We start from the raw sequence: 19,731 nt of genomic DNA on the forward strand, positions 1-19,731 counted from the left end.
TTAACAGTTCTCCAATATTTCTAGAAATGAAGACTAGTAAAGGTAAAAGGGTATCTATTCACATATTTTGTTTCATATGTCAGTAAGAAGGGCTCTGTTTTCATACTTAGTTAGGTTCAAAATCTAGAGATGAAAAGTTTGTCTTCATTTCCTAACTTACCATTTTTTCTGATTTAGCTTTGATTTGTTACCAGTTTTCTTCTCAATAACATTAATTTTTCCATTTTCAAATCTGACTCCATCTAACCTGTCAAAGAGTAGATAAAAATTAAGTTGATGGACCAAAACGAAAATCCAGCAAATTACAGTACCTTACATCTGAACCTAATTATATAATTTATATCACCTAGAAAAGCATCTCAACAAACCCTACTCTGTGATAAAAAAAAAAAGTACCATATATTCTCCTTCAATTTTAGTTCAATTAAAGTACAGTTGACTTGTGAACAATGCTGGGGTTAGAGTCACCACCAGCACTCCCTCCAAGGAGGTGAAATGTGCATATAACTTTGACTCCCCAGGAACTTGACTAAGAGCCTACTATTGACTGGAAGTGTTCCCAGTATCAAAGAGTAGATCTGTTTGTATGTCTGTGGTTTGTATGTTATATTCATTTACATATTATATTCTTGCAATAATGTGGAAAAAAGAAAATGTTAAGAAAAACATAAGAGAAAATACATTTACAGTACTATACTGCATTTATCACAAAAAATCTGAATACAAGTGGATCTGCACAGGTCAAACCCATGTTTCTCAAGGGTCAACTGTATATTAAATATCACTGACAAAAAATATATCAAAATCATACCACAAAGCCCATTAGTGTTTTTATATAGGAAACAAGATATACACTCTTCCTCTGCTCCTACCCCACACATAAGATTATACTTTCACAAGCAATATACATACTTTAAGAAAAACAAGAATTCCAAAGAATCTGGCTTATATGACAAATACTGCCTTAGGCATTTTACACATGCTATATAACAAAACTACATGAGATCACAATTATCCACCCCCCCCCCCCCCACCATTTTCTTTACTGAGAAACTGAAGTTCAAAGAAACTAAGAAATCTTGGCTCCAGGCAGTCATAGTAAAGAGGCACATATAGGTATTTCTAATTCAAAAGATAGTTCTCTTTCCAGCATACCACACTGCCTACCATTCCAGATCTCTGTTATACAAACACCATAGAGAGTTCAAACCGACTAACAGCCTCCTCATCCTTTAATGTTTTAATCCAGTGAGTCCTGCAGAGATAGCTTTAGAAGAAAGGAAAGAAAGAACATATCCATGTACCTCCCTCTAAAAAGGAGGGTTGGGGAGAGAGTTGGGGGAGGGGAAAAGAGGAGTAGACAAGAAAAAGAATTTCTAAAAGAAGGACATAATGAGGTTCAAGAATAGATATTAAGGAGAGGCCATACCTACTACTCAAATTACTGAAACCAAATTTCTTTGCAACATTTTGCAACATTCTTACAGGATCATCTTCCCCAATACTTTTCCCTTTATTGGAAGATTTAGGTTTGCTTTTCTGCTTTTCATTAACTGTGTGAGCTTGATTACTTCTGTAAACTTCAAATGCTGACTTCTGATTATCTTCATGGCAATTCATTTTATTTGAATGAGAATTCAGAGCACCCTGATATTCTTCCGGTTTTTTGTTTAAGTTTATTCTTGGTGTGAAGCCATGAAGTAAAAAGTCACAAGTATCTGTGTATATAAATTGTAAAAGGTACTCAAACAAGTCAGGATGAACCTTCTCTATCACAAAGAGATGGCATCCTGCAGAATCTTCATCTTTCCGGTAAACATCTGCAAAGTCTAAAGTAGTCCCATCTGAAAGAAACAGTTTTTGAAAAAAGTCAGAATGCACTGCCAAAATATATTTATGTGCAGGGAAGATTCTATTGCCAACTTGAAATGTCACATCATGTATGTTGTCCGTTTCATCTGTTTCCCTTAACAGTTTGCCAAACTCTTCAAAAAAGGATGATGAAGATACAGCTGGAATTTCATAAAGGCTAGAAATGAAACAAAAAATCATTTTTACTTTCAAGAAAATGAAAAAAAAAAAAAAGCATCCCTAGCCTCTTCTCCTTTTAAAGTACAATTTCTTTTTTAGTTACAAACTTACAAGACTTTATATCTGGTATTTCCTAAAATATAAGCATACTGCACAGTCTTAGATACTATATTACTCTTTAAAATGTTTCCATTCCTTTTTCTATTTTTCTCCTAAACTAAAATGACAAGATTTAAATTTTCCTTTAAAAGCAGTGTTTTCTATTTCTATAGGGAAACACTAGGCTATAAATCCAAATGACCACTTCATAGAAATTTTCTAAATGACTGTAACTAAACACAAAGAACTATAAAACTAAAAACATCCAAAAAAGGGTACAGTTCTCAACCTTTTCTTTTGTATCCTTTTATTCTTTATCCTTATAAGTGAAGAAAACCAAATATACAAAGAAATGAGCAAATACTTCAGGTATGATCCCAGAATAGGTCAGAAACTCAGGAAGTAAAGATAAACACACACAAAGACATACAATCAGTCCACAACACTGATTGTTTCAATACTGTAAGAATGTTATCACACCTTCCCAATCCATATTCCACCGTTCCAGGTAGGGGAACCATCCTCCCAGTTTGTCCTGGATTGAGGGGTTTTCCAGGAGATGAGACTTTTGGTGCTTTAAATGGGACAGACCTGGGCAAACCAGGTTGGATGGTCACCCTGCTTCTAGGATTTCTTCCCAACAGTACCTTATAAATATTTACTAAATATTTAATATTTATCTTAACCTGTCATCTCTCTACTAATGTGACTTAGGAAAGATTTGCACTGAGAGTCACACTACCCTACAGATGACTATATACTACCTCTTCTTTTATTAATTTTCATATTCAAGGGTTAGATATTTTTTCAAACTACATAACAAATATTTATATTTCTCAGAATCTGAGAACCTAGAGTACATCTTAAGTACTACAATATAAATAAATATTGTGCATGTACATATGTATCTTCAGTATTTTCAATAAATATCAGTTTACAAACGAAAAGAAACTCTCATCATTTCCTATAACAAATTCCACCTTTGAGTTATCCAGCTAATATGATTTTATGTCTAAAGTCTCTTCAAGTCTTGGCAAACGCAGTTCAATTAAATTTGTTCCAGCAGCTACTGAAAACAAAAGAAAGGGATTATTTCTTCTAAAAAATGAAATTTAATATATAAAAATGTACCTTGTTTTAGGATCTGACTGCAGGATTGCAAAGTTGCATCCACTTGGATCTGTGCTGACACTAACAGCTCTATGGGCAAAAGTAAGTTTCTCAAGTCGAATTCTTTCATACACACTATTTATATCAGAGACACAAGACACATCTGATGAGGAATTATGAAGATTTGATAAAATCTCTGCTAAAAAGAAAAATAAATAAACTTTCATTAATGGAGGCTTTATTGAAGCTATTAAAATGGTTTAAGAGTAAAGAAAATAGAAAAACAACTAGAATATGGAAATATCTTTCATATAGAAGTCAGTCCTCTTGAAGAACTACATCCTCCCTCTCTTCAACACAATTTGTACCCTATGTACAGGTATTAAACAGGAAATTTTGGTGAGTCCATTCTCAATTATCCACAATTTCATCCATTTCAGCAAAAACATCCTCCACACTGCAACCAAAGTTATCTTTCTAAAAAACAAATCTAGTGCTATACTGGCTTCTAAAATTCCTCAGCTTGCATTAAAAATATGTAAATTTAGCATCCTCATAATGTGTATGCTTGTTTGTTCCCCCACTTCCTTCTCCATTCTTCCATTTATTCAGCAAATATCTGAGTGACTACACTGTGCTCCTGTGATACAGTGATCATCAGTCTATCCCTTGTGACACAGTAGTGATGTTAGGCATGTCCCTACCATCTTAGAGTACACAATGTAGCAGAGAAGACAGATGTTTAAACAAATGATTGTATCATTACAAGTCAGATCAAGGCTATGAAAGAAAAGTATGAAATCTGCATGCAAAGAAATGACTCCAGCTGCAATATGAAGAATGTTGGAAGTAATTAAAAATAAAAACAAAGAGATCATTTAGGAAATGACTTTAATAAGAATCCAGAAAAAAATAAATGATAACACTGAAGTTACTGTAGCAATGAAACTCGAGCAAGTGGAAAGATTTCAGAAATACTTGAGACTTAAGTGAAAAAACTTGGTGACAGATTGGATACAGGGATGGGCGGGGGGGGAGGGGGATGTGAGGTGTCAAAGGTAACCATTTAGTTGGAAAGAAAACATTGCAAAACAGATGTGGGAGCAGAGATCATGAATTCAGTTTTAGACCACTAAATATGGCTAAGATACAATTCCAAGGACTTCCAACATTTACAAGTCAAAACCTGCATTTTGGTTACTCTCTCAAATTCACTCTATTTCAGTCTTAGAGGGCTTTCCTAATCTTACTCTGATACTCAAGTTATTTCAGTTTCTGTGCTCTCAAAAAACTTAACAAATATATTAGTCTTTTTAAACTGTAAATATTTATATACATGTCTACTATCCCTACAAACTTATGAGTGTCTGAGAACAGGGGCCCATCTTACATATATTTTGTATCATTAAAGCATAGTCCTATATCTGGCATGTAGTAAATATACTTTAAATGTTTACAGACTTGCATAATCTATAAAGAAATAAAATACAACAAATCATTAATCACTCCACTGTGGCTTTATGATTTTGAAGAATGTTTGTAATTGTCTGAGTATAAATGTGCTCTATATATGTTTTAGCATACAATAACTGATTTATTTATTCAACGGATAGTTTAATAAGGGACTACTATCTGTCAGAAAATATGCTGAATGCTAAGGATACAGTAAAGCAGTTAAGGTCCTTGCCACCTTAACAGTCTGATAGGAAAAAAGCATTAAAAAAATTAGTCACAAAGATAAATACATGAAAACAAATAAAAATGAACTGCATCATGAAAATACAAAGGGAATATGAGAAGTGAAATCGGGTACCCTCAATTTAGATTATGGGATCTGTGAAAACATTTCTGACATACAAATTAAGCTGAGATGTGAAAAATTAGAAAAAGCCCTGGGACTACTGAACAAAATTGAAAATCTGAAGGTCAATGTGACTGGAGAGTGGTAAATGAAAGGGTGAGAAATCAAGATGATTTCAGAGACATAGACAAGGGTCAGAGCAAGGGCTGTAGAGGCCATGTTTAGCAAGTGCAGAAACCATTAAAGAGTTTTTAAAAACACAGGAATATTAGAATCAGATCTTAAAAGATCGCTCTGATAATCAGTTAAGAACAGATAAAAAGAAACAAGAGTACAAATAAGGCAACATATTTTTTTGCAGTTGTCCATGTGACATGGGCTACGGTGGGGCCAATGAACTGTGAAGAAGTAAATGTATTCTAGTTTCTCCAGAAGAAAAATCAACAGAGAATAATTATGAATGAAAGAAAAAAGTTGCTAACCTAAGTTAAAAAACAATCCAAGTAATCCAAACATTTATAAATTTATAATCAGAAAAAATTAAGAATGAACTATATAATGAAAAGCTTCTATTTTCAATGGTGGCGTCTTAAAGCTATCCTTTATATTCATCAAGGAATGAAATAAAACATCTCTATTTAGCAGCTGTTTAATACAACTACCTTTTCTTTTTAAAATTCTCAATAAATATGAAAACTTTATTCTTCCCATAATTTTCCCTTAAGTCATGAAATGTACTGTTTAAAAACTTTAACTGTATATATACATGTAAAAAAAAAAGTACAAGCCACTCAATTCTCAACGTAGGGAGGAAGAGTAAAAATGGAGCTTGGAAGATGGTTCAAATGCATCTGAGGGGCACCTGGGTGGCTCTGTCGGTTAAGCATCTGACTTTAACTCAGGTCATGATCTCACGGTTCATGGGTTGGAGCCCCACATTGGGCTCTGTGCTGACTGCTCAGAGCCTGGAGCCTGCTTCAGATTCTGTGTCTCCCTCTCTCTCTACCCCTCCCCAACTAATGTTTTGTCTCTTGCTCTCTCTCAAAAATAAACAAACATTAAAAATTTTTTAAAAAAAGAAAAAAAAAAAGCATCTGGGAAGCTGTTTTTTTTTTTTTTTAAACTTTACACTTCCCCGCCCCTTGAGCCAAGGCTAGCAACAGTGTAATATTCTATTAACAGTAGTGATCTTCTATTACCGATAGGAAGGAGCCGTGACCTCAAGATCTACTGAGACAGATGAAAGGTTGAAAACTCGATTTAAGTGGACTGAATTCACTCTGCTTACCTGCACACACACAAACCACAACCAAAAGAGGAGACCTAAGGGTAAAACCTAATAATACTTGTCAAACCTAATGATAAATACTTGCAAAATTAAAAAGTTAACTGAAAGGTACTTTATGTGCTACTCACGTATATGAACTGACCTTTCTTTTCAGAATTCTTTCTTTTTTCTTCAAACCACTTCCCTTTAAATCCTTCTCCATCCTGTGTGACAAATAAAATGTCTTTTCTATTTAAAGCAATATCAGAAATGAACACCTGGCGTGGATAGGCCCATCGACACTGCTTCAGGGAACTGCTGACTGATCTCCAGCAAAATACCTAAAACCAAATTACACTGGAATATAAATATATTCCCATACAGCATCTGAACCAAAAACTGAAATCAGGAAAGAGTATCTATAAGATAAAAGTTCTAATTAATGTTTCAATGTTCATTCTTCTATGGAAAAAAGATACTATAAAAATCTATTTTTAAAGAACTGTGTCTTCCAGAAAAAAGTATATCAAACAAATATGAAGCATTAAAAATATTTCAAAGACACTCCTCTTAAGAAGAAGTAATTTTCAGTATTACTTGTTTTTGGCAAACAGATTTGCTACAATGATAAAGAAAAAATTATGAAAGCTATATCTTAGATACCAGACTTGTGCAGTACCATCTATTTGCAAGAATGAAAATCACCCTATGAAAACCCAAACTTTAACTCTCAAAAAAAAGGAGATGTATGAATAACCCAATTATAAAACTAAAACAAAATCTTAGAGATAGAAAACTCATAATACAGTTAGGGCTTCCAAGTGGTTCTGCAAATCTTAGTGTTCCTGAGAAATGGCTTAGATGCTGATGCTCAGGGATGGAGAAAATAATGAGAGGTGGGGTGTTGAGTTTCACAATCCAGCTTTATCCAGAGCAGCAACTCTTGTCTGCTTTATATATTTGCATTCCAAGAAAGATCTCATTTGAAAAATTAATGCTGCTTAGTTTTAGAAGTTCAATCCCCTCATAATTAAAAAAACTAAAACAAAATGGTTATCTGCCAAGGTCACTCAAAAGTTACATAAAAAAGACTATACTGATTGATTCCTTCAGAGCTTGGTTTTTCATAGTAAGATTCTAATTTTGCAGAAAGTAAAAATCCAGAGGTATAAACTAGATCCATATTAATATAAATGAAACATATCCTAGAGTCAAATGTTTTTTGTACTATTTTGTGTAATCCCATGCCTCTGCTTCCATTAGTACAAATTAGAACTCTAATTCTAATATACTTCCCTATGTTAAAATGATCAACTATAGGTTTATATCTGTTCAGTACCAGTAGGTGGAGATTTATGATTAATTCTTCAATTTCAAAAATGTCAAATTTTATAGCACTATGTAAACCTCAGAAAATATTCTCATTGTATGTTTCTACTTCATAAACAAATAACAATCTGTGTTTTTCTAGCCACAGTGTAAAATTCTTTATGTCACTAATGTATACTTTTAATTTAACAATTTCATTAGAGAAATGTACTGACATATTTGAACAGGGAACTAAAATTAGAACTCTACTTAAATGGAGAGAGATTAGAGAGTCATCATATAGTGATCTAGAAATACATTATCTTTTATATATGACAGTTACAGCCTCTGAAAATATACATACATGTATATTTGTTTAAAACTAAATCTGGAGAAGGGCAACTGGGCGACAGTCGGTTAAGTGTCTGACTCTTGGTTTCAGCTCAGGTTATGATCTCACGGTTTGTGAGTTCGAGCCCAACATCAGGCTCTGCACTGATGGTATGGAGCCTGCTTGGAATTCTCTCTCTCCCCCCTTCTCTCTCTGCCCCTCCCCTGCTCACTCTCTCTCAAATAAACTTAAAAAAAACAAAAACAAAAAAAAAAACACTAAATAGGGGGAAAACTTTCTAATTATGTACCAAATTTTTATTACTACCTGTTTAGCTATTACTTTTTTTAAAGAGTAGTTACATATATTATATCTATTCAACTTGATATCTTTATCAGTACTCAGTATACATATCAAATAATCCATCAAAATCCCGTATTTCCATTTTAAGCACAGTAAATGAAATCTGGAGCTACAGTTTTAACTAATGTTTCACAGGGCAGCTTTGTTAATGTCATCAAACTTTCCCTGAAGTACCAGCTCCATACTAATTAGTACTAGATGTCAAAAAGAGAGAAATAAAGTCAATAGAAATCATTATCATGGTAATTCATGTTCGCATTATCAGGTCCTCTACAGCTATCAACTGAGAACAAAATTACTACATTTTTGCATAAATATACACTCACCCTTCCAGCTCCATCCATTGCAAGAATGCAGATTTTCTGACCTCCATTTTCCTTCAAATTTTCAGGATCAACCTTGTATTCCATACGCCCCCCAGAAACAAGAACTTTTTTCAAGTTTAGTTGCCTAGGTGAAAAAAAAAATTCTACATTAATATGTTCTCTAAAATACACATGCTCGATTTTGAAGAAATTACTATTCAAACAATAATCTAGGGTGATTATTGTGAAAGGTAAAGGAAGATGATTTGGACTTTGGTATCCTTAGTCCCTTCTTTCCATAAGTTTCCCCAATATAATGGCCATTTCTTTTTATAGCAAGTCCTTCCCTCCCAAATGCCTCTACCCACACATATACACACATTTGACACTTAAAGCCCCACTTGCTAATGCACACGTTCACTCTATTTTAAGTAACTGATAAAACTAAAAGCTCCTAAGTATATTTGCAATTTAACAGAAATGAAAAACTTTAAATTCAAAATGAAACAAATTCTTAATTTCAAATATGGACAACCCTAAATAGCTACAGCTACCAGGAAAATCATTACTAATTTAATAACACATCCACTAGCCATTCCATTATATCTGCACATGTGATATGCCCATAGTATTGTGTGAAACCTACTGCTAGTCCAGTCATTGTACTCCCTTTCAGATACTTTGCTTGCATTAAGATTTTTTTTTTATTTTTTACTTTTCAAAATTACTATGTTGTAACAATTTGTAACAAAAGAATTTTCTTAGTTAGAAACTTGGCTATAACATATTTACACAATTTAATGTTATTAATCAATAACAAAATCTAATATCCAAAAAAAACTACCTCATGACCAGAAAAAAAGCTAGTCAGTTCCAAGAAACATTTATGTTCACACTTTCATGTTTCTAAAACTGAAATATGACCTACAATTAATACCCTTCCAATTGTTACACATAGAAGCTACATTGTGGCAAACTGATGGTTGACATTCTCTACTCATAAGCTAATTTCATGGATGGAATCTGTTTATGAAGTACCATCTCATTTACAATAGCAAAGGCACATTTTGTTGCATTTCAAATTAAATGCCTGATTGCTTATTTAAAAGTTAGATGGCGAATCTTTAGAAATCCTGCACACTATCGCTTCCACTAATTGAGCTATACTCTTCCAGGTAGTTGAATTTCATCTTATTTGTTCCAAGATGTATTTCTCTACTTGTACTTATTACTGTAATTATTAAATAAGATAACATATAAGCCAATAAAATATTACTCTTAAAAGAATGTTTTTTCTGAAAGTTGAATACTTTGGAATGACACATGAAATATGTAAAGCAAAAAACTGCTGTCAAACCAGAAATGGATTAATCGACTATATAAGATTGAAAATGTATGAAAAGTAAAGGACTCTTACCATATTAATTTATCTCACAATTGTTTTAATCACTTGCTCCTTACACTGTTCAAGATGAAATCAGAGATGACACCTTCTGGGTATGGCTTATGTATGAAAGATAGGGAGGGAACTCCAACTGGTGGACCTAGTGATATTTACACCTTAGTTCTAGGATTCCCTGCTTTACCTGGCTTTTTGATGAGCCAACCAACTGCTGCTAAATTAACTGCATTCTACTAGACTTACTTTCAGTAACAACAGGCTACACAAATATAAAGATAAAAAATATACCACTTAGTTATAAATACATGGACTGAATCCATGGTATATGATTAACTATTTTTTTTTAATAAGTACATAACAAAAAAAAAAGGGGGTACACATGAACCAATGATGATTGTGTCACAAACCAAGAATTATGATTAATCTAGTGTTGTGTACCTGAAGCATTAAAAAAATGAAATTTATAGGTCACCCTTAACCATATGTTAAACATAATTCAGAAATACTGCTTTATAATTTACAGAGAATTTTAATTTTTTAATGTTTGTTTATTTTTGAGACAGAGAAAGACAGAGTGTGATCAGGAGAGGTGCAGAGAGAAAGAGACACAGAATCTGAAACAGGCTCCAGGCTCTGAGCTATCAGCACAGAGTTGGACATGGGCTTGAACCCACGAACCATGAGATCATGACCTGAGCCGAAGTCAGACGCTTAACCGATTGAGCCACCCAGGTGTCCCTACAGAGTTCTTCTACTACATACATTCCCTGGATACTTGTCAAAAGACTAAGGTCATCAAATGCAAAAACTCTTTCCTTTCAGTTTAAATTTTCTCCATTCCACTTTCTCAATCCGACACTTCAGATCATATAGCATAAAGCTGATAATCAGAGTTTTGCTGGAAGAGTTGAGTTATTATTAAAGTGAGATTTCTTTACAGAAATACACTTACTTAGAAGCCATCTTTTTGCACTGATAGTCTGTAAGTAAGTAAATATCTCCCCTCGTGGTAACACAGACTGTGGCCCCATCACTTGCAGCAACTAAAGACAAAGTGATATCCTTATGATGAAGGGCAGAGACCTGACGAGGAGCAGTTACATACTTTTCTCCATTGGGATCTGGCAAATAACCTAAAAAATTGCACAAATAAATCACAAAATATCCACTTTAAGAATTCAATTTTTTTTCAGACATTGTCATCAAGACTTCTTACCCAGTTGTCCACCATTTAGTCCCATAGTGTAAACAGCTTCTCTAGTCCATAGCACTGTATGAAACCTGCCTGCTGCTACTCCAATGACTGTCCTTCCTTTCAGATATTTTGCCTGCATCTATTAAAAAAGACAAGACAGCAGTTTACTATGTATCTATGAACTAGTACAGTTTTTACAAGATCCAGTTGATGAAGGTATCAATATATGGCATACTCACCATCAGTACCCTCTCAAGTTCTAATGACAGAATTCACTAACAGATCTCAGCACTAACACTGAGACTCCAACTCTTCTCAGAACACAAGACATTTTGATATAGCCATTTTAAGTCAGCAATTTTAACATATAAAAATTGGCATAGTATACAAACCAAATCATTCAAACTATCAACAAGCAATATGCAAAACAGGCATTTTCATTTCATCAGAAAATGTAGTACTTTTAAATTTGACACATTTAGGGTCTTTCAATGGCACTACTGACATTTTTAGCCAGATGACTTATTGACATAACATATCATACTGATTGTTGTGCAAATATTGGCACATTCAAGGTCTCTCAATGGCACAACTGACATTTTTAACCAGATGACTTATTGATATAACATATCACACTAGTTGCTGTGCAAATACTGAACCACCCTTGCATCCCAGGAATAGCCAAAGCAATCCTGAAAAAGAAACACAAAACTGAAGGTATCACAATTCCAGATTTCAAGTATATTACAAAGTAGTAATAATTAAAACCGTATGGTATTAGCATAAAAATACTCATGTATCAATGGAACAAAACAGAAAACCCAGAAATAAATCCACAATTATATGGTCAATTAATCTTTGATTAAGTAGGAATGAAAAAACAATGGGAAAAAGACAGTCTCTTCAAAAAATGGTGCTGGGAAAAACAGACAGCTCCATGCCAAAAAATGAAACTGGATGACTTTCTTACACCATAAACAAAAATAAACTCAAAAATGGATAAAAGACCTAAATGTGAGACCTGAAGCCATAAAGATCCTTGAAGAGAATACAAGCAGTAATCTCTCTGAAACTGGCCATAGCAACTTTTTTCTAGATAGGTCTCCTGAGGCAAGAGGAATAAAAGCAGAAATGAACTATTGAGACTGTATTAAAATAAGTTTCTGCACAGCAAAGGAAACAATCAACAAAACCAAAAGGGAACCTACTGAATGGGAAGAGATACTTGCAAATGACTATCTGATGAAGGGTTAGTATCTAAAATATATAAAGAATTGACACAATTCAATTCCCAAAAAACAAATGATCCACTCAAAATGGGCAGAAGACATGAACAGACATTTCTCCAAAGAAGACATACAGATGGCCACAGACACATACATAAAAAGATGCTCATCATCAGGGAAATACATCAACACTACAATGAGATATCACCTCACACCTGGAAGAATGGCTAAAAACAAAAACACAAACAATTGTTGGCAAAGATGTGGAGAAAGGGGAACAAACCCTCTTGCACTGGTGTGAATACAAACTGGGGCAGCCACTGTGGAAAACAGTATGGAGTTTCCTCAAAATACTACAAATAGAACTACCCTATGATCCAAGAATCACACTACTGGGTATTTACTCAAAATTTAAAGGAATACATGTACACCCATGTTTATTGCAGCATTATTTACAATAACCAAATTATGGAAGCAGCCCAAGCATCCATCAATAGATGATTATTCAGCCACAAAAAAAAAAAGAAAGAAATCTTTCCATTTGCAACAACACAGAGCTACAGAGAATAATGCTGAGCAAAATTAGAGAATGACAAATACCATATGATCTCATTCACATGTGGAATTTAAGAAAAAAAAATGAGCAAAGGAGAAAAAGACAGAAATCAAGAAAGAGGTTTTTAACTATAAAGAACTGAAAGTCACCAGAGAGGTGGTGGGTGGGTGGGGAGAAGGGTGAATGAGAGGATGGGAATTAAACAGTACACTTACCAGATTAAAAAAAAAAAAAGGAAAATGAAGAAAATGAAAAAAAAAAATTTGACATATTCAGGGCAGCACTATTGACATTTTCAGCCTGATGATTCTTTGTTGTAGGGGACTATCTTGTAAATTACAGGTTTAGCAGTGTCCCTGGACTCTACGTACTAGATGTCAGTAGCACCACTCCCACCCCTACCCACAGTGCAACAACTAAAAATGTCTCTGCACATTGCCAAATGGCTCCTGGAGATGCAAAAGTAACCCCAGTTGAGAATACTGGGTATGTCCATATCAACCCAAAGCTCCAAGACAGCCACACAACGAGAATAAAAACAGAAATAAAATCTACCATTTCTAAAGAAATCTACAAAATGATTAAATATCCACAAATTCCATACTATAGAAAATGGATCTTCCAACCAAAAAGTACCACAGATTGGAGAGTACCTCTATTTCTGAGTAATACTTCCTTTTGTTCCATTATTCATCCACAGTGGAAAAGCATTAGATTTAATAATTTAGTAAATAAAAAATGTATATCTAATAATTTTATTTTTTAAGTTTATGCATTCATTTTGAGAGAGTGCCACACGTGCGTGAGGGGGAGGGGCAGAGAGAGAATCCCAAGCAGGCTCTGCACAGCATGGAGCCTGATGTGGGGCTCAAATCCACAAACAGTGATATCATGACCTGAGCCAAAATCAAGTCAGACGCTTAACCAACTGAGCCACCAAGGCACCCCATATACCTAAAAAATTTAAATCCAGAGGATTAAACCAGTAAAGAAATTTAACCTCTGAAATACAAAATTTTATGAGCTGAAAACACGTTTGTTATTAAGTGATGATTCTAGTAATATATTAATTTAGAGCACCACTCCTAGTTCTGTGAACTAGGTCTGTGAAATTGAGCAGTGGTGGCTGTGCAAATGGGAGCTGGAAATTAGAACAAATAACAGTGGCTTTTGAACCTATGTCCCCTCAGATAATCTTGCCAGGTAGGATTTCTGTGCAGAGGCAGATTTTCCATGAGGCCAATAAGCTCAGGCTTCTGGGTAACTCATTTGGATAGCCCATTTTGCATTTATAAATTTCATGTCTTTTCTTAAGGACGCCCTCAAAATTATTTGTTTCAAACCCCAAAAATGTGGATCCCCCTCTGTTTGTGAATACTTAAAAAGATGAGCGGTGTCTGGGTGGCTCAGTCAGTTGAGCATCTGACTTTAGCTCACGTCATGATCTCGTGCTTCACAGGTCCCAGCCCCGCATCCGGCTCTCTACTGACAGCTCAAGGCCTGGAGCCTGCTTTGGATTCTGTGTCTCCAATCTCTCTGCCCCTCCCTTGCTCACATTCTGTCTCCCTCTCAAAAAAAAAATAAACATTAAGAAAAATTAAAAAAAAAAAAAAAAGCTGAATCAAAGGCAGTTTGAGGCCTAATTTCCCAAGTGCCTTCTTTCTTACTCCAAACAAATGCTAATTTATACTATGCTTAATGACTCCTGTGAAAAATAAAGTATACCATGGAATATAAGTAAAATAAGTTGCATATCAATATCTTCCATCTTTTTATCCACACAGGTTTTATAACAAACAGTCATCTTGTTGTTTTTAAAAAAAAGAAGTTTACCTGTCTGGGTACATTACAACTGGAAGGTGGAGGAATAATTCCTAATTGATGAAAAATATTTAGTCCAAATGTATAAACACATCCATCTTCAGTCAGTACAACAGTATGATCCTTTGCAGCTGCCACCTGGGAACAATTATGACCACTCAGTCCTTCCACAAGCCTAGGGATCTACAAAATAAAATTAGCTTAGTATAACAGTCATTTATACAAAAATGGAAATAGAATCTGGTGATACTGTATCCAAAATGACACACTGATAAATGGCTGTATCTATCATAGGTAAACCCTACAATTCAGCAAGGGACAGGTGAGTTTAATAGGATATGGACATTGGCTTATGAGTAAAATACAAAATCCCAGCAAGACATTTCAATAAAATAATTCAGTCCAACAAATGATTTTTGAGCCCTTATACACCCAGTGCAAATTTGTTTGGTATAAATAAAGGCAGCTCTTCAGCCAAAGTATTCAAGTACGGAAAAAATAAATAAAAATACAGGAAAATACAGGTGTAAGGAGTAAGTGAGTTTTTAAGTATAAAAAAAAAACAGTCTCTGACACAGCATAAATGAGATGATAATGCCTATAATCTCACAGGACTGCTGTGAGGCTTAAGTTAAGGTAATAATACTGCATGAAAAGTATGACTGATGCCTAGAACATATAAACCCTAAAAAAATGGAAGCTGTTGTCATACCTCTCTATTCTTTGTAAAGCACCCTGTAATAGATGACAAATATACCAGTAATCCCTTCAAAAAAAGTTACCTTAAAAATACCTACTGAGGCAATTCTATTGAATGTAATGATTAGCAGGTTTCTTCTAATTAGCACTAAGTTTTAGTAGCTTGAGAGTCAATTTTGTGATTATACAATGAGAATAAGGGCTCAACTTTTAGACCACAAATACTCGGATGAGAAGTTAAAAAAAAAAACAAAAACAAATCCAACTACTTTAAGAAAAGCATTTTACAATTAGTCTGGCTTTTAAAATCTCAACTATGGAATTATTTCAAAGCTTATTTATACACTCTCATCTAAGTATTTGCTATAAGCAAAATATAATTTTTCTATGATGCTTTAGAACTGTGCATATCAAAATCCTATAATTTGAACATGACATATACCAGGACACTGATTTTTTTAACTATATTATCAATTGGTATATAACTCTCTGCTTATAGTAGGTTAAAAATAATGTTTTTTTTTTTTTTAGTTAACAGAAGCTTCCAGTTTATGGAAATTTTACTGAAGTTACCTAAAATGAGTAATGACATTTCAATTACCAAGCATGTCTGTTCATCTCCATGGCCTAAACGTCCTCCAGGACCATGACCACAGGTATAAACCTGCCCTTTCTGAGACAGAAATACTGAGTGAAATTTACAAAGCACCACCTAAGAGAAAACAAGAGAATATTATTGAATTTCTCTGAATAAAATAGGTTTTATTTTATATAAAAACACAAACTACAGAATATTGCTAACTTTACGCTGGATGATAGGTATGTGTGGATTTATTGTAACTTTTCTCTACTTTGTACATGTTCTGTAATAAAAATTAAAAATATATATGCTTTATTTTAAAACTATCCCTAAAAACACTGATAAATAGGAAAAAGAACAAAGAAATTAAGCATATGTTTCCCACAGAAGAGACTAAACAAAGGGAAATACAAATATCAAGTGTTCAACCACAAAAAGCAGTAGCCAGCTGTTTCCCAGCTTTATAAAATCCCAAACAAGAACTGGGCAATGCAACATGAAACACAAAGATTAACAACTAGCAATATATGTTATTAAAGCAAACAGTGAAAATGCCTTAAGCATATTTTTTAAAAAACATCCTATGTTAGACTGGTGGTTAGTATGTCCTTTTAATATCTCTGACTTTGTCGGGGCGCCTGGGTGGCGCAGTCGGTTAAGCGTCCGACTTCAGCCAGGTCACGATCTCGCGGTCCGTGAGTTCGAGCCCCGCATCAGGCTCTGGGCTGATGGCTCAGAGCCTGGAGCCTGTTTCTGATTCTGTGTCTCCCTCTCTCTCTGCCCCTCCCCCGTTCATGCTCTGTCTCTCTCTGTCCCAAAAATAAATAAATGTTGAAAAAAAAAATTAAAAAAAAAAATATCTCTGACTTTGTCTAAAATGTCTTTAATATCACTACATGGATTTAAATAATTTTATATTTATTTTCAAGTTTTACTCTTACTCTTTTCCCCACTTCCTTTTTTACCTGCCATGTTTCCAACATCCCCCTTACCTTCTTGGTCCACACACTTATATACTCACAAACTCTTACCAGAAGATAAGGGTACTTAAATGACTGAACTTCATCAAAAGGCAATTAACAGGAAGCCAAAAGCAGTTTTAAATACAGGCATATCTTGGAAATATTGTGGGTTTGGCTCCAGATCACCACAATAGGGAGAATTTCTCAGCAATGTGAGTTAAATTCATTTTTGGTTTCTAAGAGTACATAAAGTTATGTTTACACTACACTATAGTCTGTTAAGTATGTAATAGCATTGTGGCTAAAAAAAGAATAATGTATATACCTTAATTTTAAGAATACTGGGGGCCCTGGGTGGCTCAGTTGATTAAGCGACCGACTTCGGCTCAGGTCATGATCTCGCAGTTTGTGACTTCGAGCCCCGCGTTGGGCTCTGTGCTGACAGCTCAGAGTCTGGAGGCTACCTCAGATTCTATGTCTCCCCCTCTCTCTACCCCTCCCCTGCTCACGCTCTGTGTCTCTCTCTCAATAATAAACGTTAAAAAAATTAAAAAAAAAAGAATACTATATTGCTACAAAGTGCTAACCATCATCAGATCTTTCAGCAAGTTGTAATCTTTTTGCTGGTGGAGGCTCTTGCCTCATTGTTGATGGCTACTGACTGATCAGGGTGGTGGCGGCTAAAAGTGAGGATGGCTATGGCAATTTCTTGAAACAATTCAACAATGCAAAGTTTGCCAAATCAACTGACTCTTCCTTTCATGAATGATTTTTTCGGTAGCATGTGATGCTGTTTGATAGCATGTTACCCACAGTAGAATTTCTTCCAAAACTGAACTCGGTCGCCTCAACCCTGCCACTGCTTTAGCCAACTAAGTTTATGTAATATATTCTGAATCCTTTGCTGTCATTTCAACAGTCTTCAGCATCTTCACCAAGAGGAGATTCCATCTCAAGATACCACTGTCTTTGCTCATCCATGAAAAGCAACTCCTCATCCCTTTAAGACTGATCAGGAGATTGCAGCAATTTGGTCACATCTTCAGGCTCCACTTCTTGTTTTAGTTCTCTTGCTACTTCCACCACATCTACACTTACTTAACTCTCTCAAACTCATCCACCAAGGCTGGAATCAATTTCTAACCTCCTGTTCATGTTACTATTTTGACCTATTTCTATGAATCATGCAGGGTCTTCACGGCATCTAGAATGGTGAATCCTTTCCAGAAGATTTTCAATTTACTTTGCCCAGATCCACCAGAGGAATCACTGTCTATGGCAACTATACTTGCATGAAGTGTATTTCTTAAATCATAAGACTTGGATGTCAAAATGATTACCTTGGTCCATGGGCTACAGAATGGATGCTGTGTTGGCAGACATAAAAACAACATGACAACAAGAATCTCGTGGTGGCACATCTCCATCAGAGCTCTTGGGTGACCCGGTGCGTTATCAATGAACAGTCATATTTTGAAAGAATCTTTTTTTCTGAGCACTGGTCTCCACAGGTGGGCAGCACAGATGTGCTGTCATTCAGGATCTGTTGTTCCAGTTGTAGAGCACAGGCAGAGTAGATTTAGCATAATTCCTAGGGGTCCTAGGGTTTTAAGAATGGTAAATGAGCACTGGCTTCAGCTTAGTCATCAGCCCCTAACAAAAGAGTTGGCCAGTCCTTTGAAGCCTGGAAGGCAGGCATTGACTTCTCTCTAGCTATAAAAGTCCTAGACGGCATCTTCTTCCAAAAGAAAGCTGTTTTGTCTACGTGGAAAATCTGTTGTTTTGTGGAGCCACCTTCATTAATTCTCTTAGCTAGAACTTTGGGATAACTTGCCGCAGCTTCTACATCAGCACCTGCTACTTCAGCTTGCACTCTGATGTTATGGGTACGGCTTCTTTCCTTAAACTTCACAAACCAAACTCTGCCAACTTCAAATGTTTCTTCTGCAACTTCCTCACCTGTCTCAGCCCTCACAGAATTGAAGAGAGTTGGGGCCTTGCTCTGGATTAGGCTTTGGCTGAAGCAAATATTATGGCCAGCGTTTGATCTTCTATCCAGGTGATTAAAACTTTCTCCATTTTGGCAATAAGGCCGTTTCACTTTCTTATCATTCACGTGTTCACTGTAGTAAGCACTTTGAACTTCCTTCAAGAACATTTTATTTGAATTCATAACCTGGTTCACTCTTTGGTTCATAAGGTCTAACTTCCAGCCTATCTCAGCTTTTGACACACTTTCCTCACTAAGCTGAATCATTTTTAGATTTTGAATCAAAGCAAGAGACATGCAACTCTTCCTTTCACTTGAACACTCAGAGGCCACTGCAGAGTTCTTTTTTTTTTTTTGTTATTAAAAACAATTTTCAATGTTTATGTATTTTTGAGACAGAGACAAATGAGCAGAGGAGGGGCAGAGAAAGAGAGAGACACAGAATCCAAGGCAGGCTCCAGGCTCTGAGCTGTTAGCAGAGAGCCCAACGTGGGGCTTGAACCCATCAACCACAAGATGATTACCTGAGCCGAAGTTGGGACACTCAACCACTGAGCCACCCAGGCACCCCCGTTGCAGAGTTCTTAATTGGACTGATTATAATAATTTGTGTCTCAGGGAATAGGGAGGCTCCAAAAGAGGTAGAGACACAGGGAACAATGGACAGTGCAGTACACATTTATCA

General features: G+C 35.2%; 1 protein-coding gene across 4 annotated transcripts in view; it reads right to left on the reverse strand.

Moving 5' to 3' along the window:
• Positions 1-19,731, reverse strand: part of IBTK (inhibitor of Bruton tyrosine kinase) — a 91,359-nt gene that overhangs the window by 51,007 nt on the left and 20,621 nt on the right. For 2 of the 4 annotated variants that reach the window (XM_011282490.4, XM_011282487.4), the window contains exons 5-13: positions 16,116-16,226; positions 14,828-14,998; positions 11,234-11,351; positions 10,970-11,150; positions 8,637-8,760; positions 6,472-6,649; positions 3,262-3,436; positions 1,430-2,029; positions 161-247 (exon numbers count right to left, since the gene is read on the reverse strand). In XM_011282490.4, coding sequence (XP_011280792.3) covers positions 161-247; positions 1,430-2,029; positions 3,262-3,436; positions 6,472-6,649; positions 8,637-8,760; positions 10,970-11,150; positions 11,234-11,351; positions 14,828-14,998; positions 16,116-16,226 — 1,745 coding nt within the window. Of the gene's footprint in view, positions 1-160; positions 248-1,429; positions 2,030-3,261; positions 3,440-6,471; positions 6,650-8,636; positions 8,761-10,969; positions 11,151-11,233; positions 11,352-14,827; positions 14,999-16,115; positions 16,227-19,731 lie in introns of all 4 variants that reach the window. The other 2 variants (XM_011282488.4, XM_011282486.4) reach the window with 1 other exon arrangement.

Source organism: Felis catus, chromosome B2 (genome assembly GCF_018350175.1).
Source record: "Felis catus isolate Fca126 chromosome B2, F.catus_Fca126_mat1.0, whole genome shotgun sequence".
In the NCBI taxonomy this organism is placed as follows: domain Eukaryota; kingdom Metazoa; phylum Chordata; class Mammalia; order Carnivora; family Felidae; genus Felis; species Felis catus.